General features: G+C 37.2%; 1 protein-coding gene and 1 non-coding gene across 2 annotated transcripts; one reads left to right on the forward strand and one right to left on the reverse strand.

Moving 5' to 3' along the window:
• The first annotated feature begins 109 nt into the window (after window positions 1–109).
• On the forward strand, window positions 110–1,132 carry LOC130981870 (uncharacterized). The gene has a single exon (XM_057905614.1). It carries the CDS (start codon window positions 110–112, stop codon window positions 1,130–1,132), a length of 1,023 nt encoding a protein of 340 aa, XP_057761597.1.
• Window positions 1,133–17,943: 16,811 nt separating this feature from the next.
• LOC130953452 (small nucleolar RNA R71) lies at window positions 17,944–18,050 on the reverse strand. Its single transcript, XR_009075626.1, has one exon. It is a non-coding gene; the product is annotated as a small nucleolar RNA R71 (small nucleolar RNA).
• Window positions 18,051–20,332: the final 2,282 nt, after the last annotated feature.

Here is a 20,332-nt window from a genome sequence, read left to right on the forward strand (position 1 = left end):
ATTGGGTCGTTACACAATCACCTTGAGGAGTGGTACAATTCTTAAGAAAGTCGAGCACGAGCCTGTCAAGCTAGCGGAGGATGCTCCTAATGTAGAAGCTGGTGACACAATGGAGATTGATGAAGATGAAAAGGAGGAGGAAGTTGCACGGAAGGAAGAAGAACAATTGAGGACTAAGGTACTGAAGCGGAAGATTACCTTAGAGGAACAAATTCCTATACCTTTCCTTACGTTAGCTAAGAAGGCCAAGAAGCATGAGGAGCTTGATCCCAACATAGTACAAATCTTCAAGAATGTTGAGGTAACTATTCCGCTTTTTGATGCCATACATCAAGTTTCGAAATATGCTAAGTTCCTTAAGGACGTGTGCACTCATAAAGAGAACATTGGTGGACTAGGGGTGAATCCTCTAGGAAATTCTATTTCTTCTGTGATGGAAGATTTTCCTGAAAAATATGGTGATCTCGATGCTTGCTTAGTATCTTGTATGTGCAACTTAGGAGCATGTGTAAGCGTCATGCCACTCTCGATTTATGAGGAGTTGAACCTTCTACTGTTGAAGAGATCTGGAGCTAGGTTTGTGCTTGCGGACAAGAGTATAATCTCAGTTGTGGGTGTTGCTGAAAACATGCTGGTGAGAATTCAAGACTTAATCTTTCCAGTGGATTTTCATATCCTAGAAACACCTCCCATCAATTTGGATAGGACATCCTCCATCTTACTTGGGAGGCCATTCTTGAAGACATCCCGGTTTAAATTAGATGCATTTGTAGGGGATTATTCATTTGAAGCTAAAGGGAAGGTGGTGCAGTTCAATTTGGAGGAATCTATGAGGCAACCTTTAGGAGTTCACTCAATTTTTGGTTGTGACATTGTTAAAGATGATATAGTTGAAGAAAAAACTGGAAGTGATGATGAGATAAGTGTCAGTGGAGACTTGGGTGTAGGGAGACTCAGCAAGGAAAAGGGGAAGGATCTACAACTTCCATACCCTGAAGCAGACAAGGCACCTAATTATGGTGAAATTGACAAGTGTGAGCATTCACCCTTGAAGGACGCTCTTCCCAAGGCCAACAATAAAGATAAGATGGTGTTCCTACTTATGGATGCACCCAAGGGAGGAGGAACTTAAGCTCATGACCGTCCAACTTAAGGACGTTAAAGAAAAGTTCTAGGTGGGAGACACCCCACCATGGTAAAATCTTCCTTGTAGATAAATTCTTGCATTCTAAAGTTCTTGTGTGAATTTTGTGATTTCTTGATGTTGTTGAATTTGTTTGGGTGTGCTAGAATTTTTTTGATTTTATTGAATTGTTGTGATATTCATGAGAATTTCATTAATCTTGGCTTGGTTGAATTGGTTATGTTGAAGAAAATGCTTCATTTTGAGTATTGCATGAATTTGTGAATGTTTTCCTGAACTATCTTATTTGAATCCCTGCCAAGTTTGTGTTAAAATTGCCTTTCCTCATGTTTAAAAAAAAAGAGGGGGTCACCCACGCGCAAGCGTGGGACACGCATACGCGTCGATGCGTGATAAACCATTATTTTATGGTTTATCTTGTGCTAATTTGAGTGGTTTTTATCAAGCCTTTGCACACTTTTTCATACTATTTGTATGGTTTTACATTTTCCCTTCCTAACTTTGTGCTATGATTGAGAACATGCTTTTTTGGCCTTAAATTTTCTAGGTTTAAATCCTCTCTTATTACCATTCGATGCCGTGATATGTGTGTTAAGTGCTTTCAGAGATTACAGGGCAGGAATGGGTTAGAGGATGGAGAGGAAGCTTGCAAAAAATTGAAGGAACACAAGAAACTAAGGAGATAACCAGGGAGCAGTGACGCGCACGCATGGCTCACGCGTGCGTGCAACATGGAGAAAATTGCATTGACGCGTGCGCGTGCCTGACGCGTACGCGTCGACTGGAGTTCTGCAATATGACAAGAGCGTGTGCTTGATGCGAACGCGTGACATGCCAAAACGACCAGCGACGCGAACGCGTGACTAACGCGTACGCGTGACATGCGCGATCTGCAGAATTAACAGAAAATGCTGGGGGCAATTTCGGGCCGTGTTTTGACCCAGTTTTCGGCCCAGAAACATAGACTAAAGCAAGGGAACATGCAGAGACTCAGGACAAACATTCATTATTCACAATTTTAGGTTTTAGATGTAGTTCTCTAGAGAGAGAGAGATGCTTTATCCTTTCTCTTAGGTTTTAGGATTAGGATTTATTCTTCTTCTTCTCAATTCAATGTTCAATGTTCTTTTAATTTACTTTCTCTTTTATTTGTTTATAAACTCCATGTTAGATTTGATTTTCTGATTTAATACACATTAAGGTATTTCAGATTTATGATTGCTTTCTTCTATTTATGATATAAATAATTTGGATTTTTCTCCTCCCTTTGCTTTGGTTGAGTAATTGGAGACACTTGAGTTATCAAACTCCTTGTTGATTGAAAATTGGAATTCTTTGCTGATTGATTTGAATTCCTTTAACTCTAGTCTTTTCTTAGGAATTGGCTAGGACCTGAGAAATCAAATTGATTTATCCACTTAACATACCTTCATCGTTAGAGGTTGACCAAGTCGGAGCAAAATCCAATTCTCATCAGTCATCACAATTGATAAGGATAACTAGGATAGGACGTCCAGTTCTTATACCTTGCATTGGTTTTCATGATAATTAGTTTACTTTCTTGTCATTTACATTCCTTGTTCGAACCTTTCAAAAACCCAAAAAGATACTTTTCTCATAACCAATAATAACACACCTCCCTGCAATTCCTTGAGAGACGACCTGAGGTTTGAATACTTCGGTTTATTTTTATTGGGTTTTGTTATTTGTGACAAACAATTTTTTGTACGAAAGAATTTTAGTTGGTTTAGAAGCTATACTTTCAACGAGCCTTTATTTGTGAATTCTAGACCATACTAGAACCCGTTCGTCAAAATGGCGCCGTTGCCAGGGAATTGCAAATGTGTGCCTTATTATTGGTTATTGTAAATACTTTTTTTTGCTTATTTGTTAGTTTTTGTTAGTTTAGGACTTAGTTGCTTAATTTTAGTAAATTTTATTTTTCTTTCCTACTATGACTTCTCACCCCTTTGGCTACGAGCGTGGTTATAAGTATGTTACAAGAAGAGGAGTTTATAATGCCAACATGCACCATGGTTGGAACAATCAAAGATGGGAGGAGCCACAAGGATTTGATCAACCCTCTTAGCAACAACCTCTACCAGCTTACTATAAGCAACAACCATTCCTTGATGCATATCAAGATAATGGTTATGGTGGACCTTTACGTGACACTCAATACCCACCACAACACGTCTATGAACCCCTTCCTCAACATAGCTTTGAACCACCATACTCACAAGCCCCTTTCCACCATTCACCTTCATATGACCCTAATCCATATCCACCATACCAACCACCTTATGAGCCAAACGAACCATTCAAAGAACCACCCCAATTCCAACCCAACAATTCCCAAGAACCACCACCTTAATATATACCACCTCCATATCCCTATCAAGATGGACCATCTCCATATCCTTATCAAGATGAACCACCTTCCTATCATGAATCCTTTCTCTGAAGTAATGAATCCTCATACCCACCCCAATCTCCAATGAATGAAACCCTCAGTGTACTTCTTCAAAGGCAAGAAAGGATGAATAAGAAGGTACTAGAATTCACAGTTGCCTTAACCGAAGTAATAAATCAATTAGCCTCCCAATACTTAAATATTCCAAATACACCCATGGCCACTCATAGAGAATCAAGTGAGGAGCGTAGTATGAAAGAGAGATTGGAAACTCCGGTGGAAATTGAGGATTGTGATTTTGTATTAGAGCAAGTGGAGAAAGTCAAAATTATCGAAGAAGAGGAAGTGGTTGAAGACTTAGGAGATGCGAAACCTCCATGGGAAAGTCAAGTCATAGAGCCTCCTTCCAAGATGTTTGAAATTGATGTTGAGGAGGGTGTACTACCTCCAAGGCATATCATGGTTGAAGACTTTGAGGAGATTGATCAAGAGACAGATTCAATGATTGATGAATCCTTATCCACAATTGAATCCTCTCCCATTGGACTTGATATGGAGATTAAAGAAGAAGAAGCACAACCTCCCATGCCCTTGGTGAGCAATGAAGAGATTGAATTGGAAGAAAGCTACCAAGAGGAAGAGGTTGAAGTTGAAGAGGCTTGTAAAGAGGTGGAAGTTGTTAAGGAAGAGCTCAAGGAAATGGAGCTGGAAATCACCTTGCTAAAGTTGTTGGAGACCTCTCCTCTAAAGCCATCACCATCTATTCCTTCATTCAAGTGGGTAAATCTTTCATCTCTAAGCTTAAATAGTCCACTTGAATATGCCTTGCTTGAGACGGATGGGCAACTTAAAGCTCTTTGTGGCTATAAGAGTAAGAGGGAGATGGTCAATGGTAAGAGTTGTCATACAAAGTTTAATATGGTTGCACGTACCAAGTTGAAGTGCAAGGATTGGTGTAGAGCTCAATTAAATGGGTCTAGGAAGTTGTGTGGACGCTTCGCTGAGAATTCAAATTGCTTGCCACCTGGTTGGAACAATGATGATAAATAAGAAGACAGGTGCAACGGCAGGGTTTGGGACCCCGGAGTTCCTCTCAACAATCAACACTCTTAGGGCCTTGTCACTTGCTTTAACTTGCTCAAGGGCTTTATGTGCCTAGTTTTGGACCCCGAGGCTATTGTGTAAATCATGTTGCTTGTATGCGAAGTTTGTATTCGTAGATTTTGATGAATGACAAACCAAACAAACGACATGAAAGACAAACCAACAAACAACTTGAATGAACAAGCATGATTGAAAGATCAACCAACATTCAACGTTGAGGAATGAAGAGTTGAAAGCAACACAACAACAACAAGAAACTCAAGTCCACAACATTTGAAGACAAGTATAGTGTCTTAGGACTTAGGTAACTTCTTGTTAAGAACCAATTGCTAAATCTCTCAACACACACTCACAAAATGTTTTGATGCACATCTTGCAATTCGATGCTAGCCAAATGGTTTAAAAACTTGTTTTCAAAGGTACAAAAGCATAGGAATTGACTCCAACAAGTTTGAGATCAATCCTAAGCATTTTGAAGTGATTTTAAGCCATTCTTTAAGGTTTGCATCGATGCACACTCATCTTGCATCGATGCAAAGCATGCAACGACTTGTTGCATCGATGCAAAGATGTTTGCATCGATGCAACCTAGCTGAAAATTCAAATTTCAGCATCAAAGACACATTTGCATCGATGCAAAGTGTTATGCATCGATGCAAATAATTCAAAAACATAAAAAACGGCTAGTTTTGACATAAATGCTCCATCCCATTAATTCCCCAACGTTTCTAAGGTTTGGGGAATCTATAAATGGATGGATTGAAGCCTTATTTCACAACTTTGAGTATTTGGAAACTATCTTGTTCATATTCTTTTATTCTACACATTTTTAAAGTGATATAACACACAATTTGAGAGAGCAATATCAATTGGTTCAATAGTGCTAAACTTGTAATCATACACTCTTCTAGAGAGTACTCATTTCATCTCAACAATTCTCTGAGAATTGTTTTCTTGTACACCTTGTAAATTGGAGTGTGATCTCCAAGGTTGAGTCAAGAGTTATAAACACTATAGTCGGTGAGGATACCAAAGAGGTATACTAAATACTCAAGGCAAATCTTAGAGAAAGGTATCTCTAAGTGGAGTAGGTTAGTATACGAGTGGTGATCATATACCGTGAGGTGTTAGAAACTAAGGACTCAGATTGTAAAAGGTTTTGTGCGAGCACCTTGAAGCTTGGCAATAGTGGAACTTCTCAATTGCGATTGAGAAAGAAAGTGGACGTAGGACAAGGATTGTGCCGAACCACTCTAAATAGCGTTTGCATCCTTCCAAACTCATCTTTTCAATATTATTGTCTTTTACTTTTGAGCAAATAAATTGTGATCGAAAAGTAGCTTCGTAAGTACTTAAGGAGTGGCTTAAGTCCGATTGGTGAAAAGCTTGATCAATTTATTTGAGTTGGTGTCTATTGGAAAGTAAAAGCTCCTTATAAATGCTTAGCAATTGAGTTAAGCTCTTGGAAAAATACTAGTACAATAACACTTTTGTATATTGTCTTTAACTTTCGCAAAAAGATTCATTGTTGTTGAATTACTCAATTCACCCCCCTCTTGAGTAATTGTGCATAGGATCTACAAGTGGTATCAGAGCTTAACCCTTTGAAAGACTTAACTGTTTAAGGGAAAAGATCATGGCAAGCACAGGCTTTAACAACAACAACACTAGCGAAGGTAACTCAACCGCTAGACCTCCTCTTTTTAGCGGAACAAATTACTCTTATTGGAAAAATAAGATGAGAATTTGGATCCGTTCTCAAGATGTGAGAATTTGGAAAGTAATTGAGAATGGAAATCACATTCCAACAAAGACAACAAGCGCTAAAGAAGAAGGAGTCTCCGTCTTGAAGCAAGTACCGAAAGGAGAAGATGAATATAGTGACGATGATTGGAAGAAAGTGGCAATGAATGATAAAGCCATCAACTTCATTCATTGTGCACTTAACGAGCATGATTATATGAAGATCTCTACATGTGAAACCGCTAAAGAGATTTGAGATAAACTCCAAATCACTTACGAAGGAACCGACCACGTTAAAGAATCAAAGGTATTTATGTTGGTTCATGAATGGGAAAATTTTAAAATGAAAGATGAAGAGAGCATTGAAGAAGCTCTTGAAAGACTCTCCAAGATCTTCAACAATCTAAGCATGCTTGGCACAAAGTACAATGATAAACAAATTGTGACCAAGGTGCTTACAAGCCTTACACCAAAATGGAACTCCAAAGTGAACGCCATTGTGGAAGGAAGGCTCTATGATCAACTTACATTTGATCAACTGCGAGGAAATCTTCTCACCTATGAAATGACTATGCTAAATAGACAAAAAGGTGAAGAAAGCAAGAAGAAAAGTCTCGCCCTTAAAACAACATCACTGCAAGAAGAGAGTGATGATAATGAAGAAGAAGGAGATGAAGAATTTGTACTCTTATTAAAAAGATTCAATAAGTTTGCAATGAAGAAAAACTTCAAGAGCAAAACAAAGGTACCAAAATGCTATGAGTGTGGAGAAGTTGGACACATCAAACCCAATTGTCCAAAACTTCAAAAGGAGGACAAAAACAAGAAATTTCAGAAGAAGGAGAAAGCATACATATCATGGGAGAACGAGGATGAATCCGACTCCGATGACAACGAGGTTGCAAATCTTTGCTTAATGGCAAGCGAAGAAAAGGTTAGTGATAACAACCCCACTTCTTTTAATTTACAAGATGAATATGATGCCTTACTTGAGGTGTACACAAAACTTACCCAAGATTATTCTCTCCTAAAGAAAAAGAATATGGAACTTTTAAAACAAAATGAGATGTTGAAAAACGAGAATATCAATCTTGGAAAAGATAAGTGTAGCACAAGTAGTGATCCATACAAATCTTGTAAAATGCATGAAAATGAAATTACAAATCTTAAGAACACTTTAGCTAAGTTCAATGAATCTTCAAAGAACTTAGATAAAATGTTGAAAAACCAAAAGCATGTTCATAATAAGGAAGGCTTGGGTTTTGAAAAAGGAAAATTTAAAAATGCTAAAACTCCTATTAGGCAACCGCAAGCCCAAAAGGTAAGCATGCCTAAAAGGAATGAAGCCTTTAAACATCCTCCTCAACATGCTTCATTTAGAAATTATAATCACAATGTATATAGATCAAAAGATGTTGCATTTAGGAAACAACCTAGGCAACCATTTAGAAACATGCATAGGATGCATAATCCAAATGTCATATGTCATTATTGTAATAAAGTAGGTCATATAGCACCCGTATGCTTTACTAGAATTAAACATATAAACTTTCGTAGTCAAGATACGAGATGGGCACCTTATGGGCATTATGCTCATACTAACCATCAAGGACCCAAATTCACTTGGGTACCTAAAACCAAATTTTAATTATTTTGTAGGTACATGTTGGAGCTAAGGATACAAATTGGTATGTTGATAGTGGATGCTCCAAACACATGACCGGCGATGAATCAAAGTTCACCGCAATAGAGCCTACAAACGGAGGAAACGTGATCTATGGAGACAACAACATCGGCAAAGTAATCGGCGTTGGAAAAGTTTATGAGTTGATGAATGAGTGATTAATCTTGAGGTAGATTGAAGAATTTGAAGATTATAAACAATGGAGGATCAACAAATTGAAGCTTATAATGGTTTAAGTGAGTATATACATGTTGGAACTCAAAATGATGCATGCTGCATCGATGCAACCAAGCTTTGCATCGATGCAAAGCACACGACGTGCTATGTGCATCGATGCAAAGACCATTGCATCGATGCAAACACGACCAAATTACACAAAAACAAGTGAATTTGGCATTTTTGAGCAACAAAACCCCATTTTTGAGCAAAGTCACTTTTCATTGCTTTATGCTTATTTGATTATATGAATTGTTAAACTAACTCCTAGTAAGTTAAGGATTTCTATTATGGTTTAAATACTTTGATATTTCCTTCATAATTTTGTTTAATGATTAATGCTTGTATGCTTGTTTGGTGAAATAACTCAAAATAGGCTTGGTACCCCTATTTTAAGTTAATATGCATGCCTTGATATATTTCATTTCTTTAGGGGGAATTATGCATGCTTATTATATATAAAAAAAAAAAGAGGAAATCAAATTCTTTTTTGATAGGGGGAATATCTCATTGTTTTATGCATTTCAAACTCCCTTTCTTTTTGATAATGTCAAAAGGGGGAAGAAAAGTTTGAGGATATTTGAAGTTTTGAACTTTTGAAAAAGGAAGAAAAGTTTGAGGTTTTGATCTTTTGAAAAAGAAGAAGTTTGAGGATTTGAAAAGAAGAAATAAGTTTGCGAAACAATGATTTCAAAAAGACTTCCGCTAAGCAAAAACTTTGATATCTAAATCTTTAAGGGAACAAATGCACACATTTAGGGGGAACTCTTGCAAAATTTTTTTGAAAAAGTCTTCTCCAAAGCTTTCTATAAAACAAAGTGCATTATTGTTGCTTTCAAAATCATTTATAAATACATATCCTCAAAATTGGTTTGTCATTATCAAAAAGGGGGAAATTGTAAATCATGTTGCTTGTATGCGAAGTTTGTATTCGTAGATTTTGATGAATGACAAACCAAACAAACGACATGAAAGACAAACCAACAAACAACTTGAATGAACAAGCATGATTGAAAGATCAACCAACATTCAACGTTGAGGAATGAAGAGTTGAAAGCAACACAACAACAACAAGAAACTCAAGTCCACAACATTTGAAGACAAGTATAGTGTCTTAGGACTTAGGTAACTTCTTGTTAAGAACCAATTGCTAAATCTCTCAACACACACTCACAAAATGTTTTGATGCACATCTTGCAATTCGATGCTAGCCAAATGGTTTAAAAACTTGTTTTCAAAGGTACAAAAGCATAGGAATTGACTTCAACAAGTTTGAGATCAATCCTAAGCATTTTGAAGTGATTTTAAGCCATTCTTTAAGGTTTGCATCGATGCACACTCATCTTGCATCGATGCAAAGCATGCAACGACTTGTTGCATCGATGCAAAGATGTTTGCATCGATGCAACCTAGCTGAAAATTCAAATTTCAGCATCAAAGACACATTTGCATCGATGCAAAGTGTTATGCATCGATGCAAATAATTCAAAAACATAAAAAACGGCTAGTTTTGACATAAATGCTCCATCCCATTAATTCCCCAACGTTTCTAAGGTTTGGGGAATCTATAAATGGATGGATTGAAGCCTTATTTCACAACTTTGAGTATTTGGAAACTATCTTGTTCATATTCTTTTATTCTACACATTTTTAAAGTGATATAACACACAATTTGAGAGAGCAATATCAATTAGTTCAATAGTGCTAAACTTGTAATCATACACTCTTCTAGAGAGTACTCATTTCATCTCAACAATTCTCTGAGAATTGTTTTCTTGTACACCTTGTAAATTGGAGTGTGATCTCCAAGGTTGAGTCAAGAGTTATAAACACTATAGTCGGTGAGGATACCAAAGAGGTATACTAAATACTCAAGGCAAATCTTAGAGAAAGGTATCTCTAAGTGGAGTAGGTTAGTATACGAGTGGTGATCATATACCGTGAGGTGTTAGAAACTAAGGACACAGATTGTAAAAGGTTTTGCGCGAGCACCTTGAAGCTTGGCAATAGTGGAACTTCTCAATTGCGATTGAGAAAGATAGTGGACGTAGGACAAGGATTGTGCCGAACCACTCTAAATAGCGTTTGCATCCTTCCAAACTCATCTTTTCAATATTATTGTCTTTTACTTTTGAGCAAATAAATTGTGATCGAAAAGTAGCTTCGTAAGTACTTAAGGAGTGGCTTAAGTCCGATTGGTGAAAAGCTTGATCAATTTATTTGAGTTGGTGTCTATTGGAAAGTAAAAGCTCCTTATAAATGCTTAGCAATTGAGTTAAGCTCTTGGAAAAATACTAGTACAATAACACTTTTGTATATTGTCTTTAACTTTCGCAAAAAGATTCATTGTTGTTGAATTACTCAATTCACCCCCCTCTTGAGTAATTGTGCATAGGTTCTACATATTGGAATTGCAAACATTGGTGGAGATTCCGGGATGAGTTCAAGCACAAGCCACCATGACAAGGAGCTCACTATATGTCCAACTTAAGGACTTTAACTAAAAGTACTAAGTGGGAGACAACCCACCATGGTATAATCGTTCCTTTTATTCCTAGTTTATTTTATTTTAATTTTATTAGTGTCATTCATAATGTTTGCATTAGCATCTGCATACTAAATTCTACATTTTGCATAATAAAAAAAGGGGGCAAACCACGCGTGCGCGCAGGCCATGCATGGGCGTCGATTGTAGTTTCGCATCCCCATCCAACGAACAGAAAGTTGCGATGGAATCGTGCGGCTGGTGTACTCTGCGCACAAATCGACCCACGTGCACGTGTCTATGACGTGAGTACGTCAATTTGCCACAAGGGAAAGCCACGCGTACGCGTCACGCACGCGCACGCGTGGATAGGGAAATTGGCGTAAATAGCATGTGGGACAGAAAGTTGTGCTGCCCCCATGCTGGAACTGTGCTAGAGGCATAAGGTCATCCACGCGTACGCGTCCCTGACGCGTGCGCGTCCTTTTTCCTTCCAAGACCACCCACGCGTACACATGGGCGACGCGTACGCGTCGCATGGCAAATACAGTTCTCACGAGCACGCGTGTTGCACGTGCGCGCGTCGCTTCCCGATTTTTCATTCCTTTCTCCTTTCTTCCTTCATTTTTCTTATTGCATTTAACAATTTTTCTCTTTCATGCTTAGTTATTTATGGTTTCTTTTCCACTTTTCTTTTTCTTCACGCATTAATTTTTATATTGGTGTTGGAGCTTTATTTGGGTCTTATATTATTATACTTGACCTTGTGGATATCATCAAAGAGTGATTTGACAATTAATATTAATTTTTAGATTTTTACATGCATACCAAGTGTTTGTGAAAAGCCCGTATAGCATTGTGCATCCTTCATTATTCTATCCTTCTACTCTAATGCCTGTTTTTCACATAACCCTTCCAATATTTTATTAATTAAATATAATTTTCAATACAAATATTATTGTTAGTCTGTTACGACTGATAATATATTTTGGCTTTTAATGCTTGATCTATGCTACTCATGCCTTTGACAGTATGCCAATAAATATCTTGCATTTAATTGCCTCAATTTATCATGCTATATTTCCATTGATGTCCTAATTTCATGGAGTCGCAACCATGTGTTAACGACATTCTTCTTTACTTTGGCATGATTATCACTCGTACTGCCCCCTTCCTTGCTCTATCCCTTTGACTTCATGTCCCTTTCTCTTCTCCCTTTTTAGGATGGCCACCAGGAAGGGTAAAGAGAAAGCCTCTATAGAAAGCACCAGCTGAGGAACCACAATCTCCGCCCATCTGCACAGCTTTGCATGCACCGAGGACGGTGCAATCTTTAAGTGTGGGGACGTCGATACCGACTTCCGTGGGTTAGTTATTTTCTTTTCAACACCAATATTCAATTTTCTATGTTAATTTAGTTGTTGCATTTGCATGTTTGATTGCATATTTGTTTGATTTTGTGCATGTTGTTCTACTACTAATTGGTTGAAGCAATATTTTCCTTTTTCAAGACCCTTTTTATAGCATTTCACTAATTTAAATCAAAATTTTTGTGTTAAAACTTGTTGGAAGTTGTGTTTGGAACATGAATTATAACTAAGAATACACAATCCTGTGAGATTTGATTTTAATTACATGGTTACATTATTTAACCATAATATTTTATTCTTGTGTGTTTCCTTCTCTATGATTACAATCTTTACTTTGTTCCACTCTATATGTCCAATGTTTAGTATATTTAAATGTATGCATATGATTGAGGCCATTATTTGATTATTAGCTCATTTATCCCAATTAGCCTACCCTTACATTTACCTTTGTTAGCCACTTTGAGCCTTTTAATCCCCATTTGTTCTATATTTTACCACATCACTAGCCTTAAGTGGAAAAACAATTAAATACCCCAATTGAATCTTTGGTTAGCTTAAAGATAGGGATTGTGTATCAACTAAGTGTGGGGAAACTGTGAGAACATGCGTTAATAAGGGAATGTCTTATGATTATCAGTTTGATAAAATATTGGGAAATTAGGTATCTACTAATGTAAGACCAAAAAAATTAAAAAGCATTGTGCATTGATGGCTTATGTTTACTTTTATATTTTTAATAAAAAATATAAAAAAAAGAAAAAACCAAAAATATTCAAGTAATTAAGTAAATAAATAAATAAATAAGGGGACAAAATTATCCCAATGTTAAGTTTAATGAAAGGTCAATGCATATGTGATAAAATCAAAAGAAATATTTGGTACATTAGTATGTGATACAAAAGTGGGAATTATGGGTAGCTAGACATAATTTTAGAGTTACATAGAATATGTGTGTGTGTTAGGTGAAAGCTTAGGTTAGTCAAAGATTCATATTTTGGCTCACTTAGCCATACATATATCATCACCCTCACCTTAGGCCCTTTACAACCTTGAAAAGACCTCATAATGTTTGCATTGGTATACTAAATATTTTTTTATTGGTTAGATGAAGAACAAAGTTTTAGAAAGCATGACTAGAGAAGAGTAGAGTGATCAATCCTAGACACTTGAGAGATTAGAGTGCATATACACTATCAGTGAGGGTTCAATGCTTAATTCTATGTTCCCTGCTTTCATGAGCTATCTTCTTACAAGTTTACTTGTCTTTATTGTATGATTTGAATTAGTGGAATCTGATCTACTTTTTGTCTTGAAAAACTTGTTTACTTTTGACCAAGTAGATAGAGCCATCTTAGCATATAGTTGCATTCATATATAGGTTGCATTTCATGAGTCTTACTTTCCCACATTCATTCTTTTTGTCTCCTTGAGCTTAGCATGAGAACATGCTAATGTTTAAGTGTGGGAAGATTGATAAACCACTATTTTACGGTTTATCTTGTGCTAATTTGAGTGGTTTTTATCAAGCCTTTACACACTTATTCATACTATTTGCATGGTTTTACATTTTCCCTTCCTAACTTTGTGCAATGATTGAGAACATGCTTCTTTTGCCTTAAATTTGCTATGTTTAAATCCCCTCTTATTACCATTCGATGCTGTGATATGTGTGTTATGTGTTTTCAGAGATTACAGGGCAGGAATGGCTTAGAGGATGGAGAGGAAGCTTGCAAAAAATGGAAGGAACACAAGAAACTAAGGAGATAACCAGCAAGCAGCGACGTGCACGCATGGCTCACGCGTGCGTGTGACATGGAGAAAATTGTAGTGATGCGTGCGCGTGCCTAACGCGTACGCATGGATTGGAGTTCTTGATGAGCGGATAATTTATACGCTTTTTGGCATTATTTTTAGGTAGTTTTAAGTATGATTTAGTTAGTTTTTAGTATATAATTATTAGTTTTTATGCAACAATCACATTTCTAGAATTTACTATAAGTTTCTGTATTTTTCTGTGATTTCAGGTATTTTCTGGATGAAATTGAGGGACCTGAGAAAAAATCTGATTCAGAGGTTGAAAAAGGACAGCAGATGCTGTTGGATTCTGACCTCCCTACACCCGAAATGGATTTTCTGGAGCTACAGAATCCCAATTGGCGCGCTCTCAATTGCGTTGAAAAGTAGACATTTTTGGGCCTTTCAGAAATATATAATATTTCATACTTTTTCCGAGATTTGATGGCCCAAACTGGCGTTCCAAGTCAGCATAAAAATTCTGGCGTAAAACGCCCAAACTGGCACCAAAATTTGAGTTAAACGCCCAAACTGGCACCAAAGCTGGCGTTTAACTCCAAGAAAAGCCTCTACACGTGAAATCTTCAATGCTCAGCCCAAGCACACACCAAGTGGGCCCAGGAAGTGGATTTCTACACTATCTACCCTAGTTAGTCATTTTCTGTAAATCCTAGCTACTAGTTTTAGTATAAATATTACTTCTTCTTATTGTATTAGACATCTTGGTTATTCTGGTTCCCCCTCTGAGGCTGAAGCCAATGAACACCATTATCACTTTTGTATTTTCAACAGTGGAGTTTCTACACCTCATAGATTAAGGTGTGGAGCTCTGCTGTTCCTCATGAATTAATGCAAAGTACTATTGTTCTTCTATTCAATTCACGCTTATTCTTATTCTAAGATATTCACTCGTACTTCAACCTGATGGATGTGATGATCCATGACACTGATTATCATCCTTCCTTATGAACGCATGCCTGACAACAACATCTGTTCTATCTATGAGAGCTTGAGTGTGTATCTCTTGGCCTCCTGGTTCACGACGCATAGTTGCCTCTCCTGACAACAGAGCTTTCCATTCTGTGCAATCAGAGTCTTCGTGGTATAAGCTAGAATCAATTGGAAGCATTCTTGAGATTCGAAAAGTCTAAACCTTGTCTATGGTATTTCGAGTAGGATCTGGGATGGGATGACTGTGACGAGATTCAAACTCGCGAGTACTGGGCGTAGTGACAGTGCGCAAAAGGATCAATGGATCTTATTCTGACACAATCGAGAACCGACAGATGATTAGCCCTACGTAACCCGTAGCCGGACCATTTCACTGAGAGGATGGATAGTAGCCATTGACAACGATGATCTCCCAACCTATAGCTTGTCATGGAAGGGAGTACGCATGATTGGATGAAGGCAGTAGGAAAGTAGAGATTCAGAAGGAACATAGCATCTCCATACGCTTATCTGAAATTCCCACCAATGAACTACATAAGTATTTCTATCTTATTTTATGTTTTATTTATCTTTTTATCATCAAAACCTCATAACCATTTGAATCCACCTGACTGAGATTTACACGATGACCATAGCTTGCTTCAAGCTGACAATCTCCGTGGGATCGACCCTTACTCACGTAAGGTATTACTTGGACGACCCAGTGCACTTGCTAGTCAGCTGCACGGAGTTGTGAGAGAAGTGTGAACTCACGATTTTGTGTACCAAGTTTTTGGCGCCGTTGCCAGGGATTGTTCGAGTTTGGACAATTGACAGTTTATCTTGTTGCTTAGATTAGATAATTTTCTTTATTTTATTCTTTAAAATTTTTAAGAATGAATTCTAGAGTTTCAGATGATGCTTTTATCATCACAGGAGCCTTTTTGATTCACATCAATTTGGCTATTGTATGTAATGTCCTGCTGAAGCTTGTTTAGCCCTCTGTAATCCTTTTTAGACTGAAGCTTTAGACTAACATTGCATGATTCCTGCAATTCATAATAAAAATTTTGAGTTTCTTATTTCCTTTTCCAAAATAATTTTCGAAAAAAAAAATTATAAAATCATAAAACAAAAAAATATTTTGTGTTTCTTGTTTGAGTCTAATGTCAAATTTTAAGTTTGGTGTCAATTGCATGTTTCTATTTTTTTTGCAAATTTTTGAAAACTCATGCGTGGTGTTCTTCATGATCTTCAAGTTGTTCTTGATGATTTTCTTTGTCTGATCTTTAAATTCTCTTGTTTTGTGTCTTTTGTTGTTTCTCATGTGCATTCTCAATTTGTTAGTGTCTCTAGTATGAAAACTTCTAAGTTTGGTGTCTTGCATGTCTTTCTTTTCTTAAAAATTTTTCAAAAAAAAATATGATCTTGATGTTCATCTAGACATTCAAAGTGTTCTTGCATGCATTGTTTATTTGATCTTAGTTTTTCATGCTTAGTTTTATTTTGTTGTTTTTCTCTCTCATCATTAAAAATTCAAAAAAATTTCAAAATTATGTCTTTTCATGTCAATAATACAGAGAATTGAAGATTCAGAACATCCAGCAAAGGAATCATAGAGAAAAAGCTGGGCGTTCAAAACGCCCAGTGAAGAAGGAATTCTGGCGTTTAAATGCCAGCCAGGGTACCTGGCTGAGCGTTTAACGCTCAAGAAGGTAGACAAGTGGGCGTTAAACGCCATATGGATACCATTATGGGCGTTTAACGCCAGGATAGCACCAAGGAGGTAAATTTCGTTTTCAAATCAAATATTTTTCAATTTTTCAAGTTTTAAAACTAATTTTTCAAAATCTTATCATTTTTATATCCTCTCTTATCAATCATCTCTTTTTCAAAACCAAATCTTTTTTATTTTTCTTTTAATATTTTCAAAAATCCTTGCTAACAGTTAATGTTGTGATTTAAAAATTTCAAGTTTGTTACTTTCTTATTAAGAAAGGTTCAATATTTGAATTTTAGAATCATATCTTTTAATTTCTTGTTAGTCAAGTCATCAATTTTAAAATCAAATCTTATTTTTTTAAATTCTTTTTCAATCATATCTTTTTAAAATCATATCTTTTTAAAATCAGATTTTTTCAATCATATCTCTTTTAATTTGATTTCAAACTCTTTTTTTATCTTCTTATCTTTTTAAAATTATTTTCAAACCTTTTTCAACTAATCACTATTTCTTACCTTTTTCAAAACCACCTAATCACTTTTTCTCTCCCAATTTTTGAAAATCACTAACCACTTTTTCAAAAAACTTTTTTGTTATTTTTGAAAACTCTCTCTCTCATCTCCTTCTATTTAATCACTAACACTTATTGTCCTTTGATAATTCGGACCCCCTTTCTCTCTATAAGTTCGAATTATCTACCTCACCCTTCTATTCTCCTTTTCCTCTGACACATCAAGGAATCTCTATACTGTGACATAGAGAATTCCATACTTCCTTGTTTTCTTCTCTTTCATATGAGTAAGAACAAAGATGAAGGCATTCTTGTTGAAGCTGACCCTGAACCTGAAAGGACTCTGAAGAGAAAGTTAAGAGAAGCTAAAGCAAAACTCTCTGGAGAGGACCTAACAGAAATTTTCGAAAAAGAAGAAGACATGGTAGCCGAAAATAACAACAATGCCAACAATGCAAGGAAGGTGCTTGGTGACTTTACTCCACCTACTCTCGACTTCTATGGGAGAAGCATCTCTATTTTTGCCATTGGAGCAAACAACTTTGAGCTTAAACCTCAATTAGTTTCTCTAATGCAACAGAATTGTAAGTTTTATGGACTTCCATTAGAAGATCCTCATCAGTTCTTGGCTAAATTTTTACAAATCTGTGACACTTTTAAGACCAATGGAGTTGATCTCGAGGTCTACAGACTCATCCTTTTCCCATTTGCTATAAGAGACAGAGCTAGTATATGGTTGAAATCACAACCTAGAGACAGCCTGAACTCTTGGGAAAAGCTGGTCAATGCCTTCTTAGCTAAATTCTTTTCACCTTAAAAGATGAGTAAGCTTAGAGTGGAAATTCAAACCTTTAAACAAAAGGAAGCTGAATCCCTCTATGAAGCTTGGGAAAGATACAAGCAATTGATTAGAAGTGTCCTTCTAACATGCTTTCAGAATGGAACATCATAGAAATCTTCTATGATGGTCTGTCTGAGTTATCCAAGATGTCATTGGACCATTCTGAAGGTGGATCTATTCATCTGAAGAAGATGCCTGCAAAAGCCCAGGAACTCATTAAAATGGTTGCAAATCACCAGTTCATATACACTTCTGAAAAGAATCCTGTGAACAATGGGACAACTTAGAAGAAATGAGTTCTTGAGATTGATACTCTGAATGCCATATTGGCTCAGAACAAAATATTGACCCAGCAAGTCAATATTATTTCTCAGAATCTGACTGGATTGTAAGCTGCATCTGGCAGTGCTAAAGAAGCCTCCTTTGAAGGAGAAGCTTATGACCCTGAGAATCCTGCAATGGAAGAGGTGAATTACATGGGAGAACCCTATGGAAACACCTACAATTCTTCATAGAGGAGTCACCCAAATTTCTCATGGAAGGATCAACAGAAGCTTCAACAAGGCTTCAATAACAATAATGGTGGGAGAAATAAGTTTGGCAATAGCAAACTTTTTCCATCATCTTCTCAGCAACAGACAGAGAATTCTGAGCAGAGCCTTTCTGGCTTAGCAACCATAGTCTCTGATCTATCTAAGACCACACTAAGTTTCATGAATGAAACAAAATCCTCCATTAGAAATTTGGAGGCACAAGTGGGGCAGCTGAGTAAAAGAGTTATTGAAACTCCTCCTAGTACTCTCCCAAGCAATACAGAAGAGAACCCAAAAAGAGAGTGTAAGGCCATAACTATGACCAACATGGCCGAACCTAGAGAGAGAGTGAAAAGGCAGTGATTCCCAGTGAGGAAGACCTCATGGGACGTCTAATGACCAATAGGGAGTTCCCTCATGAGGAACCAAAGGAATCTGAGGCTCATCTAGAGACCATAGAGATTCCACTGAACTTTCTATTACCATTCATGAGCTCTGAAGAATATTCTTCTTCTGAAGAAGATGAAGTTACTACTGAAGAGCAAATTGCTCAGTATCTAGGAGCAATCATGAAGCTGAATGCCAAATTATTTGGTAATGAGACTTGGGAGGATGAACCTTCATTGCTCATTAATGAACTAAACACCTTGGCTCAGCTGAAGATACCTCAAAAGAAATCGGATCCCGGAAAATTCTTAATACCTTGCACCATTGGCACCATGACCTTTGAGAAGGCTCTGTGTGACCTGGGGTCAAGTGTAAACCTCATGCCACTCTCTGTAATGGAGAAACTAGGGATCTTTGAGGTGCAAGCTGCAAGAATCTCACTGGAGATGGCAGACAATTCAAGGAAATAGGCTCATGGACTTGTAGAGGATGTCTTAGTGAAGGTTGAAGGCCTTTACATCCCTACTGACTTCATAATCCTAGACACTGGAAGAATAAGAATGAATCCATCATCCTTGGCAGACCCTTCCTAGCCATAGCAAAAGCTGTGATTAATGTTGACAGAGGAGAGTTGGTCTTTCAAGTGAATGAGGACTACCTTGTGTTTAAGGCTCAAGGATCTCCTTCTGTGCACATGGAGAAGAAGAATGAAAAGCTTCTCTCAGTACAGAGTCAAACAAAGCCCCCACATTCAAACTCTAAGTTTGGCGTTGGGAGGTCCCAACCATGCTCTGAACATCTGTGAAGCCCCATGAGAGCTCACTATCAAGCTATTGACATTAAAGAAGCGCTTATTGGGAGGCAACCCAACTTTTATTTATCTATCTTAAATTTCTATTTTATATTTGTATTTTATGTTTTCTTTAGGTTGATGATCATGTGGAGTCACAAAAATAACTGCAAAAATCAAAGCAAATTCAAAAACAGCATTAAAAATAGCACACTCTGGAGGAGGAACTCACTGGCGTTTAAACACCAGTGAGGGTAGCAGAATGGGCGTTAAACACCCAGTCTGGCACCATTCTGGGTGTTTAACGCTAGAAAAGGGCACCAGACTAGTGTTTAACACCAGAAAAGGGCACTAAGCTGGCGTTAAACGCCGGAAAGGGAAGAAAAGCTGGCGTTAAACGCCAGAAATGGGCAGCAACCTAGCGTTTAATGCCAGGATTAGCACTCAGAGGGCGTTTACACGCCAGAATAGTGCATGGATGAGAATTCCTTGACACCTCAGGATCTGTAGACCCTACAGGATCCCCACCTACCTCAACTCACTCTCTCTCTTCTTCACAAATTCTAATAATACCCTTCCCCAATACCCCTCACCAATCACCTCCATCTACTCTTCCCCAAATACCCTACCTACCCCACGATTCAAAATTCAAAAACTTTCCCTG

Source organism: Arachis stenosperma, chromosome 1 (genome assembly GCF_014773155.1).
Source record: "Arachis stenosperma cultivar V10309 chromosome 1, arast.V10309.gnm1.PFL2, whole genome shotgun sequence".
In the NCBI taxonomy this organism is placed as follows: domain Eukaryota; kingdom Viridiplantae; phylum Streptophyta; class Magnoliopsida; order Fabales; family Fabaceae; genus Arachis; species Arachis stenosperma.